This window comes from Natator depressus, chromosome 5 (genome assembly GCF_965152275.1).
Source record: "Natator depressus isolate rNatDep1 chromosome 5, rNatDep2.hap1, whole genome shotgun sequence".
Taxonomy (NCBI): domain Eukaryota; kingdom Metazoa; phylum Chordata; order Testudines; family Cheloniidae; genus Natator; species Natator depressus.
Window position 1 is genome coordinate 107,579,949 of NC_134238.1, and position 22,202 is coordinate 107,602,150.

Sequence of the window (22,202 nt, forward strand, 5' to 3'; positions counted from 1 at the left end):
TTTAGTAAATTGCAAATTAAATACTAATTAGTATTTTGTTTAATACGTATAGCCATATTTTATTGAACTCATCAAGTCACATCTAGTATATGCAATTTCTAATGAATTTGTTTCCCAATGTGTATTAAGTGAGATACATACACTCGCTTAATTAACTTTATCCAATTTGTATAGGTGGCTTGATATTTACTCTAATAATTAAGGGCCAAAGTTTGCGCTCAGATACACGTTCTGAACTCCCAGTGACTTCAAATCAGTTATATAAACATTTAAGCAGAACTTGACCTTATATTTTAAGCCACTCCCGAGACATGGTCAGATGATTATTGCTACTGACTGCAACAGATTTAGAATATTTGCATTTAGACTTATCAATATATCTTTGTAGTACAGTATTAAATTGTTGAGTTTCTTCAGAATTTAGTATTCTCAAACTGTGGTACACATACTACTGCACTTGTTAAGCCAAAAACTTAAAAAAAAAGTCTCAGTTTTAAACGAACAGTCATCACATTATCTGCAGGGAGTCAGAAAATGACCAAGGAACAAAATACAATCTCCTAGCCACTTTCAGCCATAATGGTGAATAACAATTTCCACTGTCTGTGTGCATTTGGCTGACGATGCCAGCACTGTAGTTTTATTTAGCAATGTGTTGCGTCACACAGCTTGTCACTGTATTCATTTAGTATACAGCTGGCTGGCTGGCTGATATGCCTATCTTTCAGCTTGTGATGAGCTGCACAAGTGAGGTGAATATGCACGGTTTCATACCACACCACCAGAGCTCATTTCTTCTGAAAAGACACACACGATTCACAGTAGCTGCAAAACCTGCAGCCACAAGGAGCCCAGTAGGGGGATCTGTGCAGTTTGCCCACAACTGCAGCCATCCACAGGCCAGAGCTGCTGAGTAAAAAGAAGCCTCCTGGGGCTAAAGCTGCCTGATGATCAGGAAAAGCCCTGCACTTCCAGTCAAGACCCCTCACCGCTGCCACGGCCCTCTGAACCCCCTCCTGCCCTTTGACACACATGCACCTCTCACATTTCCTCCAAGAGCTACTCAAAACGTTTTGTATTTTTCTTGATTTAAATTTTGTAAAAAAAAAAAAAAAAAAAAAAAAAAAAAAAAAGTAAACAAATAAAAAAGCAAAGTGAACTTCAGCTCGTGTTCAATAATAATCCAGATAAGAATGAGCAGGAACTCTGAATTTAAATTTAACAGGTTAAAAAAAATCAAGTTACTGAATATATTTCAGCAGTACATCAAAATATATCAAGACCTCATTTATGACATGTTTGTTCCTTGTAATCTGAGTGTCACAAAAGACAAATAATAATGGCTGCTTCATTGTGTTTCTTTTTGATGTATTCACTAAAAACGTGAGATGTTTAAAAAGGATGCCATAATTAGAGCTGGCCAGGAACTTTTCAATTAAGTGGTTTTTTTTGGAAAATATAGATTTGTCCAAACAGAAATTTCGAAAGCAGCTTATGTTTTGATGAAAGTTTTGCTAGGAAGATTTCTCAGACCCCATATGAAATTTCTGGTCAAATCAAGGGAGAGAGGGGCCTCAAAACAGCTGACAGCCTAGTGGACTGCAGGAGAACCAGGTTCAAATCCCAAATCAGAAGGAGAGGGAACTTCAACGTGGATGTCCCACATCCCAGGTGAGTGCCCTAGACATCTGACTGCTGGCTATTCTGAAGTGATACATGTGTGAGTCTCTCTCTCTGTTTTTTTCATGAAGTATTTCAAGAGGTCTTGGTTTCATTCTGTACTGAAACAAAACTAAACGTTAAAACCTCAATTTTTTGTAAAATGGAATTCCTGTTTTCAAAGCAGCCCTAGTTACAAATGAATATTTTAGTTTCCTTATTCATTTATTTTACTATAGACTCTGGAAATATTTAAGCCTGTATTAGGGCCTAAAATAAATGTGTATGAAGAAGGAAAAATTTGCATGTAGTATTTCAAACATCTGCTTTAGGCAGAAAGAAAAACATCCCACATACTTCACTACTGGGTTTTTCTGAAGGGACATCTTCTTCCTTTGCAGCATCCATCTCTTTTTCTTCTATTTCAACTTCAGTGGGTAAATTATCCTGTTTAGCAGATAACTAAATAGAAAAACCAAAGTCGCTAAATTTCACAATTTATATTAACTGAGATCTAAAAGAACCCAAAAGGAGATGAACTGCAACAGACTCATTGCTATCAAATTGCTTTCCACCTTTAGTTGAAATAATTTAATAACTCGGTCAGTTTAATCTGTATATAACAGTCTTCCATTTTTGAAGAATACCCCAAAGCTGTTTGTTAACATTGCTCTCCATCATTCCTTACAGAGGCAGTGGGGAAGGAAGGGAGCGTGGAACGGGGAGAGGCATGTGAGAGAGAGGGGGGAGGGGAAGGGAAGGGGAGTAGTGTGAAAGGGGGATGAGATGGGGAAGAAAAAGGAACAGGGGAACCATGGGGGGGGAAGTAGGAGCCAGGCATGCAGCATCCTCTTGGCAGCAGCTGGGGCTCCCCCATTAAGCGGGCTCCCCCGTTAAGCGGGCCCATCAAACCCTCACTCTGACAAGCCCTACCCTCAGACCCCTGCCAAACCGAGCCCCATCTCCCCACACCCAGATACCCCCCCCACCCTAACCACCTTCACCTGGATCCCCTGCAGAGTCCCATTGCCCCTGTCCCCAGAACCCCCCCAATGAGCACCTGTGCATCCAGATCTCCCACTGAGCCACCCACACCCAGACTGCCCCACACAGAAACCTCTCACCCCACACCTGGATCCCCTACACTAAGATCCTCCACACTTGGATCCTGCTGGACTGAGCCTGCCCACCCACACCTGGTGTGGGGGGGCAGATCCAGCCCTTGCCTGTGTCAGGGTCAGGTGCAGCCTCACTGCTGAGTCCCTGTACTGGGGAAGATGGGGGCTTCAGGGTGATCTCCCACCTCAATGCAGCCAGTAGCCTGTACTCCCCACTGCCATGCTGGACCCACATTTATTTATTGACAAATAAAATTTGCAGAATTTTAAAATATTGTGCACATAATTTTAATCTTTTTGGCGCATAATTCCCTCAGGAGTATGGATCTGAAAGTGGCCAGCATCAGATGCCTCAGAGGGAAGTGTAAAAATCCCACAGTATGCAGATGTAGGTTAATCTAGCACCGACTTTAAGGCCAGGCCTACACTACCACTTATGTCAGCAAAACTTGTGTCGTTCAGGGGTATGAAAAAACCCCCACCCCAGTGACATACGTTTTGCCAGCATAAACGGTAGTGTGCACAGCGCTATGTCGGTGGGAGAGCTTCTCCTGCAGACATAACTGCTGCCACCCATTGGAGGTCGTTTAGTTATATCAATGGGAGAGCTCTCTCCCATTGGCACAGAGCAGCTACACGAGAGATCTTACAGTGGAGCAGCTGCATTGGTAAAGCTGTGCCACTGTAAGGTCTCTAATGTAGACATAACCTACCTCTCATCTTGAGATAACAGAGACAGGCTTAAGCCCTGAAGTATGAGATTTAGTATCTATATCCTTTCCAAAATTCGTTTTAGCATTAACCATAAGAACTCTGGATATTTCTGTTATCTACCTAAATGTCCAATATCTTATTGAATCTAAGTTTTTGACCTCAATGACAGCCTGTGGTAATACGCGCGTTAATCAACATACTTGTGTGTGGAAAAACTATTTCCTTTCATCAGTTGTGAATTTCCCACCTTTTAATTTAACTCAATTATCCTTTGTTCTTGTGTTATGTGACAGGAAGAACAAGCTCATGATTTACCTTCTCTATTCTGTTGTATACTTTTATCATGTTCCATTTTATTCATGTCCCTTTTCTAAAGTATGAAATCCCAATCCCAATCTTTTCAATCCCTCTTCATATTAGAGATTTCCATGCATCTAATTGTTCCTGCCCTTCTCTGAGCCGCCTCTAATTCTGCCATATTTTTGAGATGTGGTGACTGGTACTGCACACAGTATGTTTCAGCTTTACACTGAGCAGAGTTCTTCACTGAACAATCCACAATAATGTTCAAGTTCCTTTCCTGAGTTAATACAGCTAAATTTAGAACCTTGTAAGGTGAAAGAGTAGTTTAAGATTTTGCCTCCAGTATGCAACACTACTATGCATTTACTGACACTGAACTTCATTTACCTCCATGTTGCCCAGTCATCTAACTTAAAATTTAGGTCTTTTCAGAGTGCCTCACAGTCCTCTCTGGTCTTTCTAACCTAAGTAACTCAATTACCTCCAAATGTTGCTACCTCACTAATCACCCCCCATTTCCATATTAACAATAATATATTAACCACCACTGGACTTGGAATGTAACTGTGAAAAAAGCAGGTATTAAATTTTTTCCCATGATGAAAGCTGACCAGTCCTATTGCTTTCTATCCAATTTTTGATCCATAATACTTTGCTTCTGACCCCCATGACCACTTAATTTCTTTAGCAGTGGCTTGCCAAGGGCCTTTTGAAAGTCTAAAATTATGTCAACCAACTCCTATATCCATTATTTTACTCATTCATTCAACTAATTCTAAACAGATTAGTAAGAGAATTTTCCTTTGTAGAAACCATGCTGTTAGACCCTATAATATCATGATCTTCCACGTTTTATTATTCTAGTTTTAATTATCATTTCCAGCAATTTGCCAGATACAGGTGCACAATTTACTTCCTATAATTTCCACTTCTCTGTAATTCCTCAGCTCACCACCAAAGCTTTTTTTAAAAATAGAGTTACAGCATTTAATACCCTTAAAATCCCTCAAAAATGCAATAGGAGATTGCATATTTAAGCTCTTTTAGAACTCCTGAATATATAGTCTGGGCCTCGTGATTTATGATTAATTTATTCCAGCATCTCTGACACTGCAATCTGATAGCATGCCATCATTATTACTAGAAAGAAGCAGGTAACTTCACTACATAGGATGTTGGAAGACGAAAGGAAATAATTTAGCTTCTCAGTAATATCTCGGTTTTTCTTAATTGCTCCCTTTAAATCCAGAGATTCAGCAGATCACTGCTTCCTTTTGCAGGCTCTCTCCTTCCAACATATTTGTGCACAATTACTATTCTTATGAATGTAAATCGGGTACCTACATTGATGTATATGGCCCTAACTATGTAGGTCTGGCCCACAGACCACAATTAAAATTTGGAGCCAGATTCTTTCCTAAGTGCATCAAGATCACTCCTACCTGAGGCACATTTGCTAGGTCTTCAACATAAAGGATTTCTACAGTTGCAACTAAACAGTGAAATACATAGGGGTGCTTCTGTGTATTTTTTTTTTTTAAACAAACAATACTGCTTTTCTCAGACAGCCTGTCTATCCTTTGTTTAATTAGAATTAAGAAGGTGAAATTAAGATTTCAAAATCATTAAAATTACATCTTTAAATTTAGTTATTTCCAGGAATTAAAAATAATTCAGTTGTTACATCAACTATTCCTGCCTAATTTTGTGGTTTTACAATCACTCAGCCCGCCCTCTCATTTTTTTTTTATTTTATTTTTTTAAAAGGTAACCTCTCCCTTTCTTCCACATGAAACATTCACACAAACAAAGGAGACCAAACTTGACTATACAGGAGTGTGATGGGGTGCCTACTCCACAAGGCCTGGAGGAGTTAAAGTGGCTAGGCAGGCTAATTAACTGCCCAGGCTACTCCTGAGGAAGGAGCAGGCCACTAACTGGAAATGAGCTTAGCTGGGCAGGAACAGGAAGGGCCCAGGAGTTGTGAGCAGCAGGACACTGCAAGGCAGCAGTCTACAATCACTCCCTATGGAGGAGGGAGCTTGGGCTAGCAAACCCAGAAAGAGGGGGAAACCAGATAGGTCGGAAGAAACAGCAGCAAGGGGTAGGACCATACAGACCATGGCTGCTTGTTATTGGCTGGAACACAGTGTAGAGGGCATGCCTGGGGTCCCCTGCCAGCCACTGGGAAGTGGCGCAGTGTGTTGGAGAGATCAGCAGACAGCTGATTTGAACTCCCCAGAAGGGGAGGAATTTAATGACACGGGCGGAGGGCCAAGGCACAAACAGGAAGCTACAGCTCTTTGAGTGACAGGGGGTTGTAGTGTAAAAGAAACAATGGGCAGAGACGCCGCCAGAGGAGAGGAGAGGAGAGTGGTGCCTGGCAAGAGCTAATCCCCAGAGCTGCCAGGAGGAGGCGCCATGTGCGGTGAGTGGATCCCGTGACAAGGGGATACAACAAAACTGACTACACAAGTGATGTCAAATCCACAAAGTAAATGAAGTAGAAAACACTAATAGTTTTCCTCCTCAATCTTAGACATTATTTATAGCAGCAATTAAAAAAAATAGAGATTTAAGAAAGAAATGTTTTCAAAAGTGAAGTGTATCCCTCTAAAAATCTAGTCAGTCAACTTGCGTCATTTATACTGTTATCCTTACATGCCAAAAATGAAGCCTCATCTATACTAGAAACTATACTATATTACTGAGAGTAACACACTGATACAAAGTAAATTGATATAAGAAAGGGTTTAGTCAGTCTATACTCACCCACATTAGGGGTTTGCATTGGTTTAACTAGACAAACTTTTTAAACAAACAGACATAGGTCTTGACAATCATTTCTCCTTCCACTTATCTGATATGTATTTCCAATATCTGACTTGTTTAAGTGTATATTATTATTTTTAAAAAATTAAGTCTTTGTAGTTGTAAGAAATTGTTTCAAATTTATATATAACGGCTTAATAGATAATAGTAATTACATAAGGACAAATGTCAGTGTTCATGCCTGAAAACAGAAGACAGTCACAACACCTATGCACTGTTCATTTAAACTAAAATAGGTAAGATTTCCAATACAGATACCAAACAGTTAATTTACATAGTCACTTACTTTGGGAACTGTAGACTTTCTCCTTTTGGTTCCTACTTTTTCTTCACTTCCCTCAGTAGGCTCTTGACAGCTTTCTTCAACAGTCTCTTTATCGGTGTTGTTAACAGTTGGATGCGACTTTAAGACAAAAACATTACCACATTTATGAAGTCAAATAATTTACTGAAGTAATGAATAATAATGACATTAAAGTTGCACGGTTGGGTTTAAAATTAAAAATCAAATTTTCTTTACCTGTATTAAAAGTGATTTTTTTTTAATTTAGTTTTTTCCACTATAGCCGATTTTAAAATTTCTCTCAGCTGAGACAATGAAAATAACATTCAAATTTAACTTTCACAGTTCCCATGCACTAGCAGTAAGTTGTGTTTAGACAACAAGCATTGCAAGGGAAGATTTATTTAAAAAGTTTCCATTAAAATTTGATTAAAGACTGGAAAAGTTTTGAGCCACATACAGCTGAGTAATATCCTTAGCACACCAGAACTCAATTCCACCATAGTGTAACATTTCCTATCCCCTGCTGAACACAAGGCATACTCCAGAAGCATTTCCTTGCACATCCCTATATGTGTGATTGTGCCATTTAGTAATCCTCAACCGATGCAAGAAACTGACAACCATTATTTAAAACTTCTTGGGCTATATGAAGGGGCATTAGATAAAAGTTTGTAGTTTGGCTACAACCTGATCCACTTCTAAGACTGACTATCAATAGTAGATGAATTATAAGCTAACGGTTATTTTCAGGAAAAGCATATGGACCAAAAATATTCTTTGATGCAATGAAGGTGGAAAGGATAGCACTAGAACTATGGAAATAAACAGAGAAGGGAAAATCACGTACCTTTAATTCTGCTTCTCTATAGATAATATTGTGCATAAGTCTCACTCCTAGGACTTATATCCTCTGTACGAGGGTAGAATGCCCCTCTTAATTTTTTTCCCTCTTGAGGGAAGTGGTTTTGGATTAGAGTCCAAAGCCTCCATACTAGCAGCTGGAAGCTATCCCCAGCAAAGTATAAATGCTGCCCTCTGAACACTCAAGCCAGTTCCTTCAGTTGTAGCAGAGTAACAAAACTCTGCTATAGTTAAGGTTAAGACTGGCTTTCTGCTTAAAACTCAGCTCTGTGCTCTAAAATCCTATGGTTGCTTAGATTGCCTTGAAATTTACCGTGCCTCAAAGGAGGTGTGGGATTGATCAAACCAGGGCTCAGACCACTGCACCATGGTCTCAAATGCTCGAAGTTACCCCCAACAGAATTTGTGGTCCTTTGAGAGAAACCAAGTTACAATAATATTTCAAAAAAGAGTTTCTCTCTCCACTTTAGGTGCTTGTGAAGACTCACGGGCCTGTTTGTAGGATCAATAGATTAATCTGAGCACATTCAGACAAAGGCTAACTATCTGGAAAATTACCCTTTTAATCACAGGACCTGGGAGGCTCTGAGGGAATAGCATAATCCTTGAATCCAAATACCACCCCATGCACACAGCTCAAATCCAGCCTAATGCAGAAATCTGAAGTAAAAAAGCAGGCATAGTGCTCCAATCTACCTCTAGCAAAGGGGATTTTAAAGGTGGAGGGAGAGGGATGTGATTTGAGTACAGCAGAATAGTCAGAAAACCTTGAACCTATTGTTTGAAAATACACTACACAAGAAAATTCTCACTGGGGAGGGTGATGAGCAGTGAAAAGTAGGTGTGAATAGGAGGAGAGGGTTTGGGGGAGGTCATGGTGATTAGAGGGAAGGTGAGAGACATTGGGAAGAGGGATATGGGAGTGAATGACAGAAGGACTGGGGGAGAACAGGGGCAAGGGAGCCTGTCAGCTCCACATTCCCCTTGTGTGTGTGCACCACAACCTGAGGCCCCTACTCATCTATGGTGGTCTGCCCTCCCTCATGTGAGCCAGGTTCTGGAGGTAGCTTTTCTGTGGATGTCTGAGCCATGCTCCTTAATCCCTTCCTGTGATCCAGGGGTAACTGCCGACATAGGGGAGTGAGAGCCCTGCTAACTGCCCACATGGGGAGTGAGAGCCCTGCTCCCTGCCTTCACTGTGTGCCTGCCAGGATCTGGGGGTCCCTGCCCATCTATGGGAGTCTGACACCCACATCCCTGTCCCCCTCTCATGACAGCCAGGTGGCAGAGCTTGCCTTTGATGGTGTCTGAGCCACTCTCCCTACCCCCATGTGAGCTGTGAGCTGTAGAAGCCCTACCCTATCCCCACTGCTGAAACTGAGGTGAGGAGCTGAGAATGGGTGTTTGACACACATCAGAAACTTTCCAGCACTGGGGTGTGGGGAAGGGAACATTCACTGACTCTTGATGCAGTTCAAACTTCTCAGAGCTATTATTTCATGCTGTATTCATCTCCAGTGGGTATTCTCTTTCATCTGAGAACGTATCATTGAAATTAATGAGCCAATTAAAACCTCTCTGAGACTTCAGGTTTTAAAGTTTGAAACCTACTCTGGCAGAAATCTGAGAATGAACTGTAAACTACAGGGAAAAATCTACTTCCTCACAGTTTGTTTGTGGTTTGTTTTTTAAATGAGTACAGAAAAATATTCTGAAAGTGCTGAAACTTTTTGAAAAGAAAATAAATTACATGAGTGGTCACTGGGAGGCAAGGAGTTATTGGAGTACAGTATTAGGTGGTAATAAGGGAAAAAGGGGTTTGGTCTGCAGCAAGGGATGAGGGATAAATGGGAATAGGTGTAGGGGAAGGAAGAAGATACGAGGGATTGGGAAATATAAGGGCTAGTAGAGGAAGTTGGGGGTTTATGAATGGAAAGGCCCGTCACCCCTGAATTCTCCCCTTCTATGTATGCGCTAGGATCTAGTGGAGCCCTATCCTTTGCAGGGGTCTGATTCTTCTCCCCCTCTTGACGCAGCAGTTCTCCTCCAGGGGTCTGCGGCCCACTAGGGATCTGAGTGCTGTTTCAGGGGCTTGGCCAAGCAAGGCCGATCAGAGTCCCGAAGGGGCTGGAGCCCCTGTGCCCCGGCAGAAGATGCCCTGTTGGGCTGAAGCCCAGCACTCCCCAGCCCTATGGGACGAAAGCCCTGAGCCACCTCCCCCTCCCCACCTCAAGGGGCAGAAGCCTCGAGCTCCCTTGCTCATCGGGCTCCCAAGGCTCTTTCCCAGCCCTGCAGGGCAGAAGCTCTCTCTCCTCCACACAGCTGAAGCATGTTGGGGGGGCCTCTGAAAGATAAAGGCTGAGACCTCGTCTTGGTTGTTTGAGCCTTTCTCTGCCATGAGCCTGAATGGGGGGGGGGCGGAGGGAGGAAGGGGGAGATGCAAAAATTTAAACATCTAAAAATCCAGAAAAAAAAATTAAGATACACAACACCTCAAAGTGGGGACTGCCGGTGGGGGGAGAGCTTGGAGTGGACCCAGTGGACTTGGGGCATGGCTAGGAAAGCCTGGCTGAAGCAAGGGCAGGAGTCCCAGCTCGAGGTGAGTAGTAGGAATGAAGGGTCCATCTGAATATGCAGATTGGGCTACATAACCAAGGTAGCATGCAGCCCTCCAATAAGCCATGGCCTGTGATGTGTATGCAGAAGCAGAAAGAAGGGAGCAAAATCTTACACCGTTTCTACAGTGCCAATTAATGGCTTAATACAGGGGTTCTCAAACTGGGGGTTGTGAGGTTTGTATGTGGGGGTTGTGAGCTATCTGCCTCCACCCCAAACCCTGCTTCGCCTCCAGCATTTATAATAGTGTTAAATATATATATAAAAAATTGTTTTTAATTTATAAGGAGGGGATGCATTCAGAGGCTTGCTGTGTGAAAGGGGTCACCAATACAAAAGTTTGAGAACCACTGGCTTAAAGGGATGGGAAGGGGAGTGAGGAGCTGGAAAAGGGCAAATATAGTGACCGGCTATAAAAAAGGAAATAAGGACAACCTAGGGAATTACAGACCAGTCAGCTTAACATCTGTTAATGGAGCAAATAATTAAGCAGTCAATTTGCAAACATCCGGAAGATAATAAGGTGATAAGTAACAGTCAGCATGGATTTGTCAAGAACCAAATCATGTCAAACTAACCTGATAGCTTTCTTTGACAGGGTAAAAAGAAAAGGAGTACTTGTGGCACCTTAGAGACTAACCAATTTATTTGAGCATAAGCTTTCGTGAGCTACAGCTCACTTCATCGGATGCATACTGTGGAAAGTGTAGAAGATCTTTTTATACACACAAAGCATGAAAAAATACCTCCCCCCCCCCCCACTCTCCTGCTGGTAATAGCTTATTCTAAAGTGATCACTCTCCTTACAATGTGTATCATAACCTGGATTTGTGCTGGAAATGGCCCAACTTGATTATCATACACATTGTAAGGAGAGTGGTCACTTTAGATAAGCTATTACCAGCAAGGGGGGGGGGGGGATTTTTTCATGCTTTGTGTGTATAAAAAGATCTTCTACACTTTCCACAGTATGCATCCGATGAAGTGAGCTGTAGCTCACGAAAGCTTATACTCAAATAAATTGGTTAGTCTCTAAGGTGCCACATGTACTCCTTTTCTTTTTGCGAATACAGACTAACACGGCTGTTACTCTGAAATTTGACAGGGTAACAAGCCTTGTTGGGGGGGGGGGGGGGGGAAGAAGTGGTAGACGTGGTATATTTTGATTTTAGTAAAGCTTTTGACACTGACTCGCATAACCTTCTTATAAACAAACTAAGAAAATGCAACCTAGATGGAGTCACTACAAGGTGGGTGCATAACTGGTTGGAAAACCATTCCCAGAGAGTAGTTCTCAGTGGTTCACAGTCATGCTGGAAGGACATAACAAGTGGGGTCCCGCAGGGATTAGTTCTGGGTCTGGTTCTGTTCAATAACTTCATCAATGATTTAGATAATGGCATAGAGAGTACACTTATAAAGCTTGTGAATGATACCAAGAGGTTGCAAGTGCTTTGGAGGATAAGATTAAAATTCAAAATGATCTGGACAAACTAGAGAAATGGTCTGAAGTAAACAGGATGAAATTCACTAAGGACAAATGCAAAGTACTCCACTTAGGAAGGAACAATCAGTTGCACACATACAAAATGAGAAATGACTGCCTTGGAAGGAGTACTGGGGAAAGGGATTTGGGGGTCATAGTGGACCACAAGCTAAATATGAGTCAACAGTGTAAAGCTGTTGCAAAAAAAAAAAAAAAAAAAACCAACAAACATCCATCCATCATTCTGGGATGTATTAGCAGGAGTGTTGTAAGCAAGACACGAGAAGTAATTCTTCTGCTCTAATCTGCACTGATTAGGCCTCAACAGGAATACTGTGCCCAGTTGTGGGCACCACATTTCAGGAAAGATGTGGACAAATTGGAGAGAGTCCAGAGAAGAGTAACAAAAATTATTAAAGGTCTAGAAAACATGAGCTATGAGGGAAGATTGAAAAAACTGGGTTTGTATAGCCTGGAAAAGAACACTGAGAGGGGACACAATAACAGTTTTCATGTACATAAAAGGTTGTTACAAGGAGGAGGGAGAAAAATTGTTTTTCTTAACCTGAGGACAGGACAAGAAGCAATGGGCTTAAATTGCAGCAAGGGAGGTTTAAGTTGGACAGTATGAAAAACTTCCTGCCCGGGGTGGTTAAGCACTGGAATAAATTGCCTAGGGAGGTTGTGGAATCTCCATCATTGGAGATTTTTAAGAGCACATTAGACAAACATCAGGAATGATCAAGATAATACTTAGTCCTGCCAGGAGTGCAGGGGACTGGACCAGATGATCTCTCAAGGTCCCTTCCAGTCCTACAATTCAAAGAAATGTTGGCAGGGGAGCTACACGTTACAGGGAATGGTGGGGCAGAGGGTAGAAAAGGAATCTTCTCATATGCTTAAAGTTCCTGTAACAACTGTTTAGTAAAACTGTCAAGGTTTTGGGCCATAAACCATGGATGAGATTTCTCACTGGCCCTGTCAGCAACTACATACTGCAAATATTTTAAAGCATGACTATTCCATTCCACTACAACAAAATATACATTGAGAGAGGAGCACTGAGGAATCGCATAGCAACCGTGTGGCCTACTAAAAAGAATACTGGACTGAGACTATTCCTAGCTATACCATTGGCCTGCTGAGTGACTGCAAGCAAGCCACTTCACTCTCTGTGCCTCAGTTTCCTATCTGTAAAATGGGGATAATGCAAAACTTTTTGAGATCTACTAATGAAAAGCACTATATAAAAGCTAGATCTTTTGATCATTACCTAGCCATGGGAGCACAACAGTTACAAACTTAGCTGAGAACCACAATTGCCTAAATGACCACTAAACATTTAAACTAAATATTTATAAACTAAATAATAAATGTTTATAAACGAAAATATTTTTCTGTTTTAAAAAAACCTAGGAAATTATGAGGCAAAAAACTTGATTAATGCAGAATTACAGTTGCCTAGTGATAGTTTGTGCCCTTCCAGAGCATCAAGTACAGCAAAATTCAATCCTCTGAAAAGCAGGAAATACAGTGATCAAATAAAGGTCCATACAACATACATTCTTGCACTCTGCCTTTTTACTATAATGGACAGGAATTACTTCACTTGCTCTACACTCAAACACCGAGTCCACTCCCTTGACAGAATACCACATTTGTAAAATTTAACAATTTCATACCTTTTTACGGCCCCTTCACACTTGCCCACAGGATGCTACCTAACCCTATACTTTCTCCTATTCATCACTAAATCCACATATCACTACTGACAATACCCATGGCAAGAAGATCCCAGTGCCCTGCTACTGACACAATCTACACAATTCTGTCTTGAAATGATGGAGACTGGAATCTCAAGGTGCATATCTCTCTTTCCTTTGATAAACACATGGGGAGAATCCAATGCAGATCTCCTCCTATCACAATCACAGCTTTTTCAAGCTATTCCAAGTTATTCCCCCACCATTCAGCACAGTTAAACTTATCAGTGAAAACAGCTGGAATGCATGCTGCTCCAGTGGCTACTGGGGGACAGAATTAAGGTTCCACAGGCATTTACCTTAACTCTATTTCCTTGTTTTAAGAAGTCTGAGTTTTGCTGAACTTGATATTCTGGAAGGGTAAGAAGCTATCACCTGGCAACCTGAACTCTGCATTAAGTTTTCTGCCGTTTAGTACAGCACAAAGTGAAGCTTCCAGGGGAAAAAAAGCTAATCAAGGGGGGAAAAAAATGTACCTCAGGGAAAAGGACAGAGACGTCTCTGAACAACAAACAAATTCAGCTATCATCTCTGTGACGACAACTCACAGATCAGCCTTGTTACTCTGTACTCATCTCTCCAAACTAAAATCTCAGTCTTTCGGATATCTCTTTCTGGATGTCCGTTATCTTAAGCTCACCATGACCAAAGCAGAGTACTTAATACCCCCGTCCCCCCATGCCTAACCCTTTCCCACACCTTGTTAGTAAGAGTGGACACCACGACAACCAACAACCTCCCTGTCTTAGACCTGTAACCTGGGTGTCATTTTTGACTTGGCCCTCTAGATCCTCACATCCAGGCCATATCTAAAACTTGCTGATTTTTCCTGGTTAACGTCTTTTAAGATCCTTCCTCTCCATCCATATAGCTAAAACTCTCATTCACTCCCTCATCTCCTCACATCTTGGACTACTGCAATATCATCTCTAGCCTTGACAAATGCAGTCTTACCCCACTTCAGAATCATTCTCCTGGCTGGTCATTTTGACCATATCACCTCTCTCTGCATCTCTCCACTGGCTCCCCATTATCTCAAATACAAACTACGTGCGTCTTCATTTCAAGGTCCTTCACTGCCTATCCACACTCTGAATATCATCGCTCATAAGCTATCAAGAGCTCACCACCCACCTCTGTTTCCAGCCTTCAACACCCACTTGTAAAATTTTCAAACAAGCACTTTCATGCTTTCTCCTGTCTCTCTCCTAAAGCATGGGAAGGGCACTACATAAACATCAGCAAAGCCACCTAATAATTCCCTTTCAATTCCCTCCCTAAAATTCTCTTCTGCCAAGATGCCTACAAAAAAACCCTTAACATTAGGCAGTTGGTGTGCTGAAACCACTGACTTCCAGCTTTGTACTCCCCCATCAGTATGTATCTATTGTCAATTATCTCAGATTGTAGATATTTGTATTATGTGCTTGTAGCAGAATGGGGCCCTAGTCCTTAACTGCTCTCCTAGGTGCTACCACAACACAAATTAAAATAAAAAATGAATTCTGCATGGGTAAATGGCCAAATGAGTATCCAATCAGATTATCTCATCAGAGGATCAGGATTACAGGGTAACAGCTTTTTCTTTACTAAAGATACCATCTGCACAGGATTTTCACTCTTGTAGAGTAATCTAGAGCAGCGATGCTCAAACTGTGGGTTGTGACCCACAAGTGGGACGCAATCCCATTTTAATGGGGTCACCAGGGCAGGCTTTAGACTCGCTAGGGCCCAAGTCCGGGGCTGAAACTAAAGCCTGAGGGCTTCAGCCTTGAGCAGCTGGACTCAGGCTTTGGCTTCAGACCCAGGTGATGGGGCTCGGGCTTTGGCTTCAGCCCCGCATGGGGTCCTGTAGTAATTTTTGTTATCAAAAAGGGGTCGCAGTGCAATGAATTTTAAGAACCGCTGAGCTAGAGGAACATCCTCAAAAGGGATAACTGCTGCAATGTGATGCAACTAAGCCAATACCAAGTGTTAGCAGAGAAGCATATATAAAAACAGATCCAAGGTACCTCTGTAGGCTCATCGTGCACAGCATGTCATCCAGCTGAATGAGCCCAGAACCAGAGAAACAACAACATGCAGAAACTGATCAACAAACAAAGTTAAAAAACAACTCTTTTTGTAGAGTGAAAGAATCCAGTCTCCTCCATCTTGCAAATGAGTTCTGGAGTATGGAGAGATCAACACAGAATTCCCTCCTGGAGGCTGAATGCAAGCAAGAGTGCTTTGTGAAAATGTGAAGGACAACATGGTTGCTTTGTAAATGTCTACAATGGAAATGTGAAATCAACACAAGACTGCAAAATCTACAGGAAGGAATACACAGCAGGAGGCTGTCCAGTTTATGAAGATATATCAAAATAGTCCCTTGATCTATCAGAAGTTGCAAAGAGAGACACAGTATTCTTTATATAGGGGACAAGCTGGCAGTGTGTTTCGTCTAAGGAAAAAAGGATCACAGCCAGGCCTTGCTGAAAGATGCTGGAAGTTCTGTGGGATGAACTTTGCTTTATAAGACATGAAATTATTAAAGTTTAAGTACTAGAATGCATATTATGATTTTATTGTACATGTAACCATTTGTTCCCTATATTTCTATTTACTATCATTTGAATCTCCCCCCTTTTTTTAAAAAAAAAACAAAAACAACTTTTGTTTTTACTATATCAAACACATCTAAGTGCTGTGTATTAAATGGAGCAGTGATCAGAGGCTAATCTAGTAAGCTGGAGTGTACAACTTCTTTGGAAACAATGGATCTGTGAATATTGGGAGTGTCCAATGGAACAGGGGCTGGACGCTCAAGTAGATGCTCAGAGGCTGGAGTGTTACTATTGCTAGCCTGCAGAAGGAGAGTGGAGCCTGCGCAGACTGAGGGAAGTGCTTGTGTTTCATTAATAGTGGAGTCACGGACTGACCCATGTCAGGCACAGACAAGGCTTCTTCACATTAAGGGGAGGTGGTAGTGAGGTGCCTCACAACCTGGGTACCTCCAGGAAGCATCACAATATCCCATGTTAAAAAGAGTTTTTCAATTACCTAATTTTGTGGGAGTGGGAAGGAGTGATTTAAGGGTACCTAATCCCATGTAATACAGATGGCAAAGACCTACAAAGACAGTGGTTGGCCTTGGACCAGTTCATGAAAGCTAAAACAGCTATTAAAACGTACCCTGATGCACTAAGCCTTTAAGACATATGCAGGAAGATGCATATAGCAGGTTTCATACAGGGCAAGTAAAGGAGTCCATATGTCCCGACTACACTAAACTTCAGGTCTTTCCATTTGGAATTGTAGGCCTTTCAGGTTTTCTGAGATGCTAAGCAGGTGGAACATTTTCTCAAAGTCACCACACCTCTGGTCAGGAGACAATGTCAGGAAGAGTTCCTGGTTTGGCACTATCAAAGGCCAGACTCCCAACCTATCTTCAGTCATGTTCTTCTTCCTTGCCAGACATATAGAATCAAGAGATGTCTTGTGGGGCAGAGCCCACTCCCACATGTGCAGGGCTTCCTGATGTAGGAAGTGGCAAGCCGGTGCTTCCCTGCTTGCTTGTTTGAAAATTGTTTCACAATAGTACCTAAGGGTTCCAATTATGGCTCAGGCTTCATTGTCCTAGGCACTGTCCACACAAACAGAAGATGGTGCCTGCTCCTCACAGCTTACAAGTGATATACTTGGATATAAACTAACCCTGCATCGGCTTCCAATCCCAGCCTTGTCACAATTTGGACAGCAGAAGTTTGTACAGGAGGCCAAGAGATGAGGAATCTCTGATACATACAAGGGACTATATCAGTAGGCTTATGTGATGGCTTTTGGAAGGCAGAGGCAGGGATAAGTGGGAGATGCCACATTGCTCCCAGGCACTGGAGCAGGAGGACATCACAAGATAATAAGGTAAAGGAAAATTTGTGCCAAGAGATCACTTGTTGAAATGTTAAGATAATATCTGTAGAGCAAAAGTGCTTGGACATACAAACTGACTTATATAAATGGAAAGAAGGGCAGTAAGCTAAGTTTCCATCAGATCACTGAAGATACCATGAAGCTTAATTCTTAAAAATTAATAAATTTAAAAGCTGAGACCTGCAACATTACCCTGATAACAATCACTAGAAAACTTGTGAAAACAATGATTTTTATAATACCCATGAAACCATTACCAAGACTTCTTCTAAAGTTTACCATAGTAAACAGAAATCACTGATCATACCGAAAAATTTCCTCACTCCTACCTATTACTGAAAACCTTAAGACCAATTGTAAACTATAATATTACTGTCAGTCTGACCTGCAATTGAATGAAACTGAGCCAGAACTTACCCCATCTATGTCATCTCAGCTATCACTCTACTTTTTCACAACAGCAGGACAATGCAAGGTATTTGACCAGATTAGATTAGATTAGAACATCAATAATGCTTACAAGTTTGTAAGCAATACATACAAAGATCATTTACCTGTTGATGAGAGAATTTTACTTTGGGGTTGTTGTCAATTTCCCATAATCCTTCATTAAAGCCTTTTCTTTTATTTGGTTTACCGTATTTATCTTTATTTTCAGAATATGGGAATATGTCCTTTGGTCCCAAAAATGCCCTGTAAGAAGTGAAAAAGGAAAAATTAACAGGTACATTTTTCTACTCCAACAATTCATTTTAAATTCTTAATACTGCCATATATGAGAGAGAGGGAGAAGGAGATGCGATTGGTTGAAGCCAAACTCAGTACTTAAGCATCTGAAGTCATGGAAAAAGTAAGGAAGTAAAGAATAAAAGAAAAAAAAAAAAAGGAAATAAAGGGAAGAGTCCTTAAATCTTGAAAATGTCTTGAGATAGTACAGGAGATTATAGTTTCCTTAGCCTGAAGCCATCTTGCAACAAGAAGTTTCTGCTGTAAAAAAAAATGTAATTAAAGACTCATGATATATAAGATACACATACTGCTTTCAGTGTATTCTGTTGTAGTTGTCTTAATTACATTACACAGACAGTCCATATATAATTTCCACTGTCTGTGTGCATTTTGCACTAGTATAACCCTCTTTCAGTACATACAGGCAAAGAAAGAGATTTTAATTTGTGCTAACTTAAAATGCGTAAAGAAAGTACGTTCTCAACACCTCTGCCTTTAGTGCATAATACATCTGCAGAACAGGAAGCTTATCTAGGAAAATCAAAATGAAAAACCAGGTTGCAAGATCATTATACTTTTAAGAAGGATGAAAAGCTTTTTTACTTTTAAATGATAGTAGCTCAGACAAGTCAGAGTATGGGGCTATAAAAAGATACAAGTTAACTGATGTACTCATATTCCGTCCAGTCAGTAAACTTTTCTACTATGTCCAGAAATACTTACTCAGATTTTACCAGAACCAATAGTGATTTCCTTAGTCAGCAGCTGAATGTTGAACTACTTCTTTCCAGCAAAAAAATTAAAGTGAGACCAAAACAAATCAGTATTTCCTCACTATCTACCTCTCAGTATTTGTTGTTTTAAAATATTTTTTCAGTCATGTAGCTTTTTGTCATCTCTAAGAACTGGCCCCCTCGGAGTTAACCAGCAAATACAAAGGGCATTAGAAGTGGCCTCTTCAGAGGTAGACATCAAATATAAAGGGCATTATTAGTGCTTCAGATGCACAACTACATCTCCTTTTCCTTTTAGCACCTTTCCCGTTACATCAAAAATCACAGTATCTACAGTGTTCCTTTTTCTACGCAGTACCTGGGAGAACAAGATTTAAAAATAAATACTCAATACTAGTTTTCACTTGACATTGCAGAACACTAAGACACAGTAAACGTCTCCTTGTATTCCTATGTTTCCATGTTAGAATTTCATCGTGCCAATGCATTTGTTGATAATTGCACAATTTGAGAACTCAGTGGTATTTTCTCATGTTCAAACCTGTGCCTGCAATCAGCTCAGTTCAAAATATAAGCCCAAGACCAAATCACTTAAAAAAAAAAAAAGAAAAAAAAAAGAAAAAAAAGAGGTATCGCCTTGTTTTATGAAGCAGTGGTTCATGCCAAGGTTCAATACATAAATTCCAATAAGCTCCACTTTCTCTCTTTTCCACCATCTATAACAAGATCTCTGACATGGATGTCCTATTCATGTAGGTAACAAAAGGAGAAGAGTTACAGATCATTTAGGAGACTTTTACATTCATAGATTCCAAAGCCAGAAGGGACAACTGTGATCATCTAGTCTGACTGCTTGTTCAACACAGACCATAGAACTTCAAGGTAATTCCTACAGCATATCTTTTAGAATATCCAATCTTGATTTAAAAATTGGAAGTGATGGAGAATCCAACACGATCCTTGTAAATTGTTCCAATGGTTAATTATTCTGTTAAAAATTTACACCTTATTTCCAAACTGAATTTGTCTAGTTTCAACTTCTAGCCATTGGATCATTATACCTTTCTCTGGTAGACTGAAGAGCCATTATTAAATATTTTCCCCAATGTAGATACTTATAGATTAATCAAGTCACCCCTTAACGATCTCTTTATTAAACCAAAGTAGATACAGTCAAGGAGCTCAATCACGATAAGGCACATTTTCTAATACTTTAAATTATTCTCATAGCTTTTCTCTGAATCCCTCCAATTTATCAGCATCCTCTTTGAATCGTGCGCACCAGAACTGGACACAGTATTCCAGCCGTGGGCACATCAGAATTACAGGTGAGTCGCATCATACGCGCATTTAACTTATGCGAATTCAACTACACATGCTCGGCAAAAAAAAGAAAAGTAACATGATACCTGTAAATAGTGCAGGCTGTTCCGCCTACCATTCCACTCAATGAGTGTATGCCCTGGAGCGAGCGTGAGATGGGAGACGTAAATCTGCTGTTCCCTCAGTCGGTCTCAGTTCCCGCGTGCCTCTCATAGTGTGAGCATCTCGCCACGCTGAGTGTGATTCTAGTGTTTAAAGATACTGTACGTATTTTTCATACATGGTCCCTAAACGCAAGCCAACTACTTCATCTGATGCTCAACCGAAGAAACAGTGATCTGTTCCAATGCTGGAGGAAAAACTGGCTGTGTTGGACTTATTGAGAGACGGTATGTCAGTCTCCAAAATGGCGCGTAAATATGGCTGCAACGAATCTAGCATCCGTGCCATCAAGATTCAAGAGAGAGAAATTCGTCAAGCCGTGGCATCAAGTGCTCCAGTAACTGCTAAGGTGACGAGCCAGATGCGTGATAAGACTTTAGTGCAGACTGAAAAAGCATTAAACTTATGGCTGGAAGACATGATCCGCAAACGTGTATTTATCTACGGCTACATGTTGCGAGAAAAGGCTCTTAGCCTCTATGCGCTGTTCAAACCTCCTGCTGAAGAGGGACAGCCTCCTGATGAGAAGGAATTCAAAGCCAGCCAAGGTGGGCTTAACAGTTTTAGGAACTCCTTGAACCTCAAAAACGTGCAGACTACTGGTGAAGCTGCATCTGCCAATGAAAAGGCAGCAAAAGCCTACCCCGAACAATTAAAGAAAATCATAGAAGAAAAGGGCGATCTTCCGGAACAAGTTTTTAATGCTGAAGAGACTGGGCTCTTCTGGAAAAAAATGCCCAACCGCACTTACACTTTGAAAATCAGAAAGACAAGCCCCTGGCTTCAAAGCAGCTAAAGACCGTGTGACTGTTGTTTTGTGGCAATGCAGCTGCGTATTTAATAAAGCCGGGCTTGCTCTACAGGACTGCAAATCCCCGTGCTCTAAAAGGCAAGAACAAAAGTCTCCTGCCTGTGTTCTGGCAATCAGATAAAAAGGTTTGGGTGACGGCAGCATTATTTCTGGATTGGTTCCACAAGTTTTTCATTCCGGAGGTCAAATGGTACCTTGAAGAGAAAGGACTTGACTTTGCAGCGTTGCTGATCGTAGACAATGCTCCTGGCCACCCTGTGGCACTCCAGTTTGCACATAATGACGTTGAAGTCATCTTTCTCCCCCCCAATACCACCTCCATCCTCTCAACCAAGGCAGTTTCAAGGCCACATACATGAGGCTTACGTTCTCACGGATATGTAGCACTATAGATGCTGATCCCAATCTTAATGTGATGGAGTGCTGGAAGTCCTTCAACATTGCCAATTGTATCACTTATATTAAACAGGCAATGGATGCAATCAAGCCTGAAACAGTCAATGCATGTTGGTGAGACCTATGGGAAGAATGTGTGAATGATTTTAAGGGTTTCCTGACCACTGACAAAGAAGTGAGACGCATTGTTCAGGTAGCCGGCCAAGTGGGTGGTGACGGCTTCGTCGACATCCTTGAGGAAGAAACTGAAGAATTAATTGAGAGCCATAGAGAAACATTCACTAACGAAGAGTCAGAGGAACTGATAAAATTGTCTACAGAAGACGAAGATGATAACGACGAACAGGAAGAGCCAGCAAGTTGGAATCTTCATAAATTTGCTGAAGTGTTCCAAGCAGCGAAACACTTGAATTATTTAATTTCTGAATACGATCCCTCTATGGAACGAAGCCTCAAAACCACACGTAGTATTACAGACGATTTGAGACCATATCAAG

General features: G+C 41.2%; 1 protein-coding gene across 6 annotated transcripts in view; it reads right to left on the bottom strand.

Moving 5' to 3' along the window:
- The window catches only part of PSIP1 (PC4 and SRSF1 interacting protein 1), a 65,501-nt gene that overhangs the window by 38,181 nt on the left and 5,118 nt on the right, over positions 1–22,202 (bottom strand). For 5 of the 6 annotated variants that reach the window (XM_074953425.1, XM_074953428.1, XM_074953427.1 and 2 more), the window contains 3 exons: positions 18,105–18,243; positions 6,913–7,029; positions 2,017–2,121 (listed from right to left, as the gene is read on the bottom strand). In XM_074953425.1, the coding sequence (XP_074809526.1) occupies positions 2,017–2,121; positions 6,913–7,029; positions 18,105–18,243 (361 nt within the window). The remainder of the gene's footprint in view (positions 1–2,016; positions 2,122–6,912; positions 7,030–18,104; positions 18,244–22,202) is intronic. The other variant, XM_074953424.1, reaches the window with a different exon arrangement.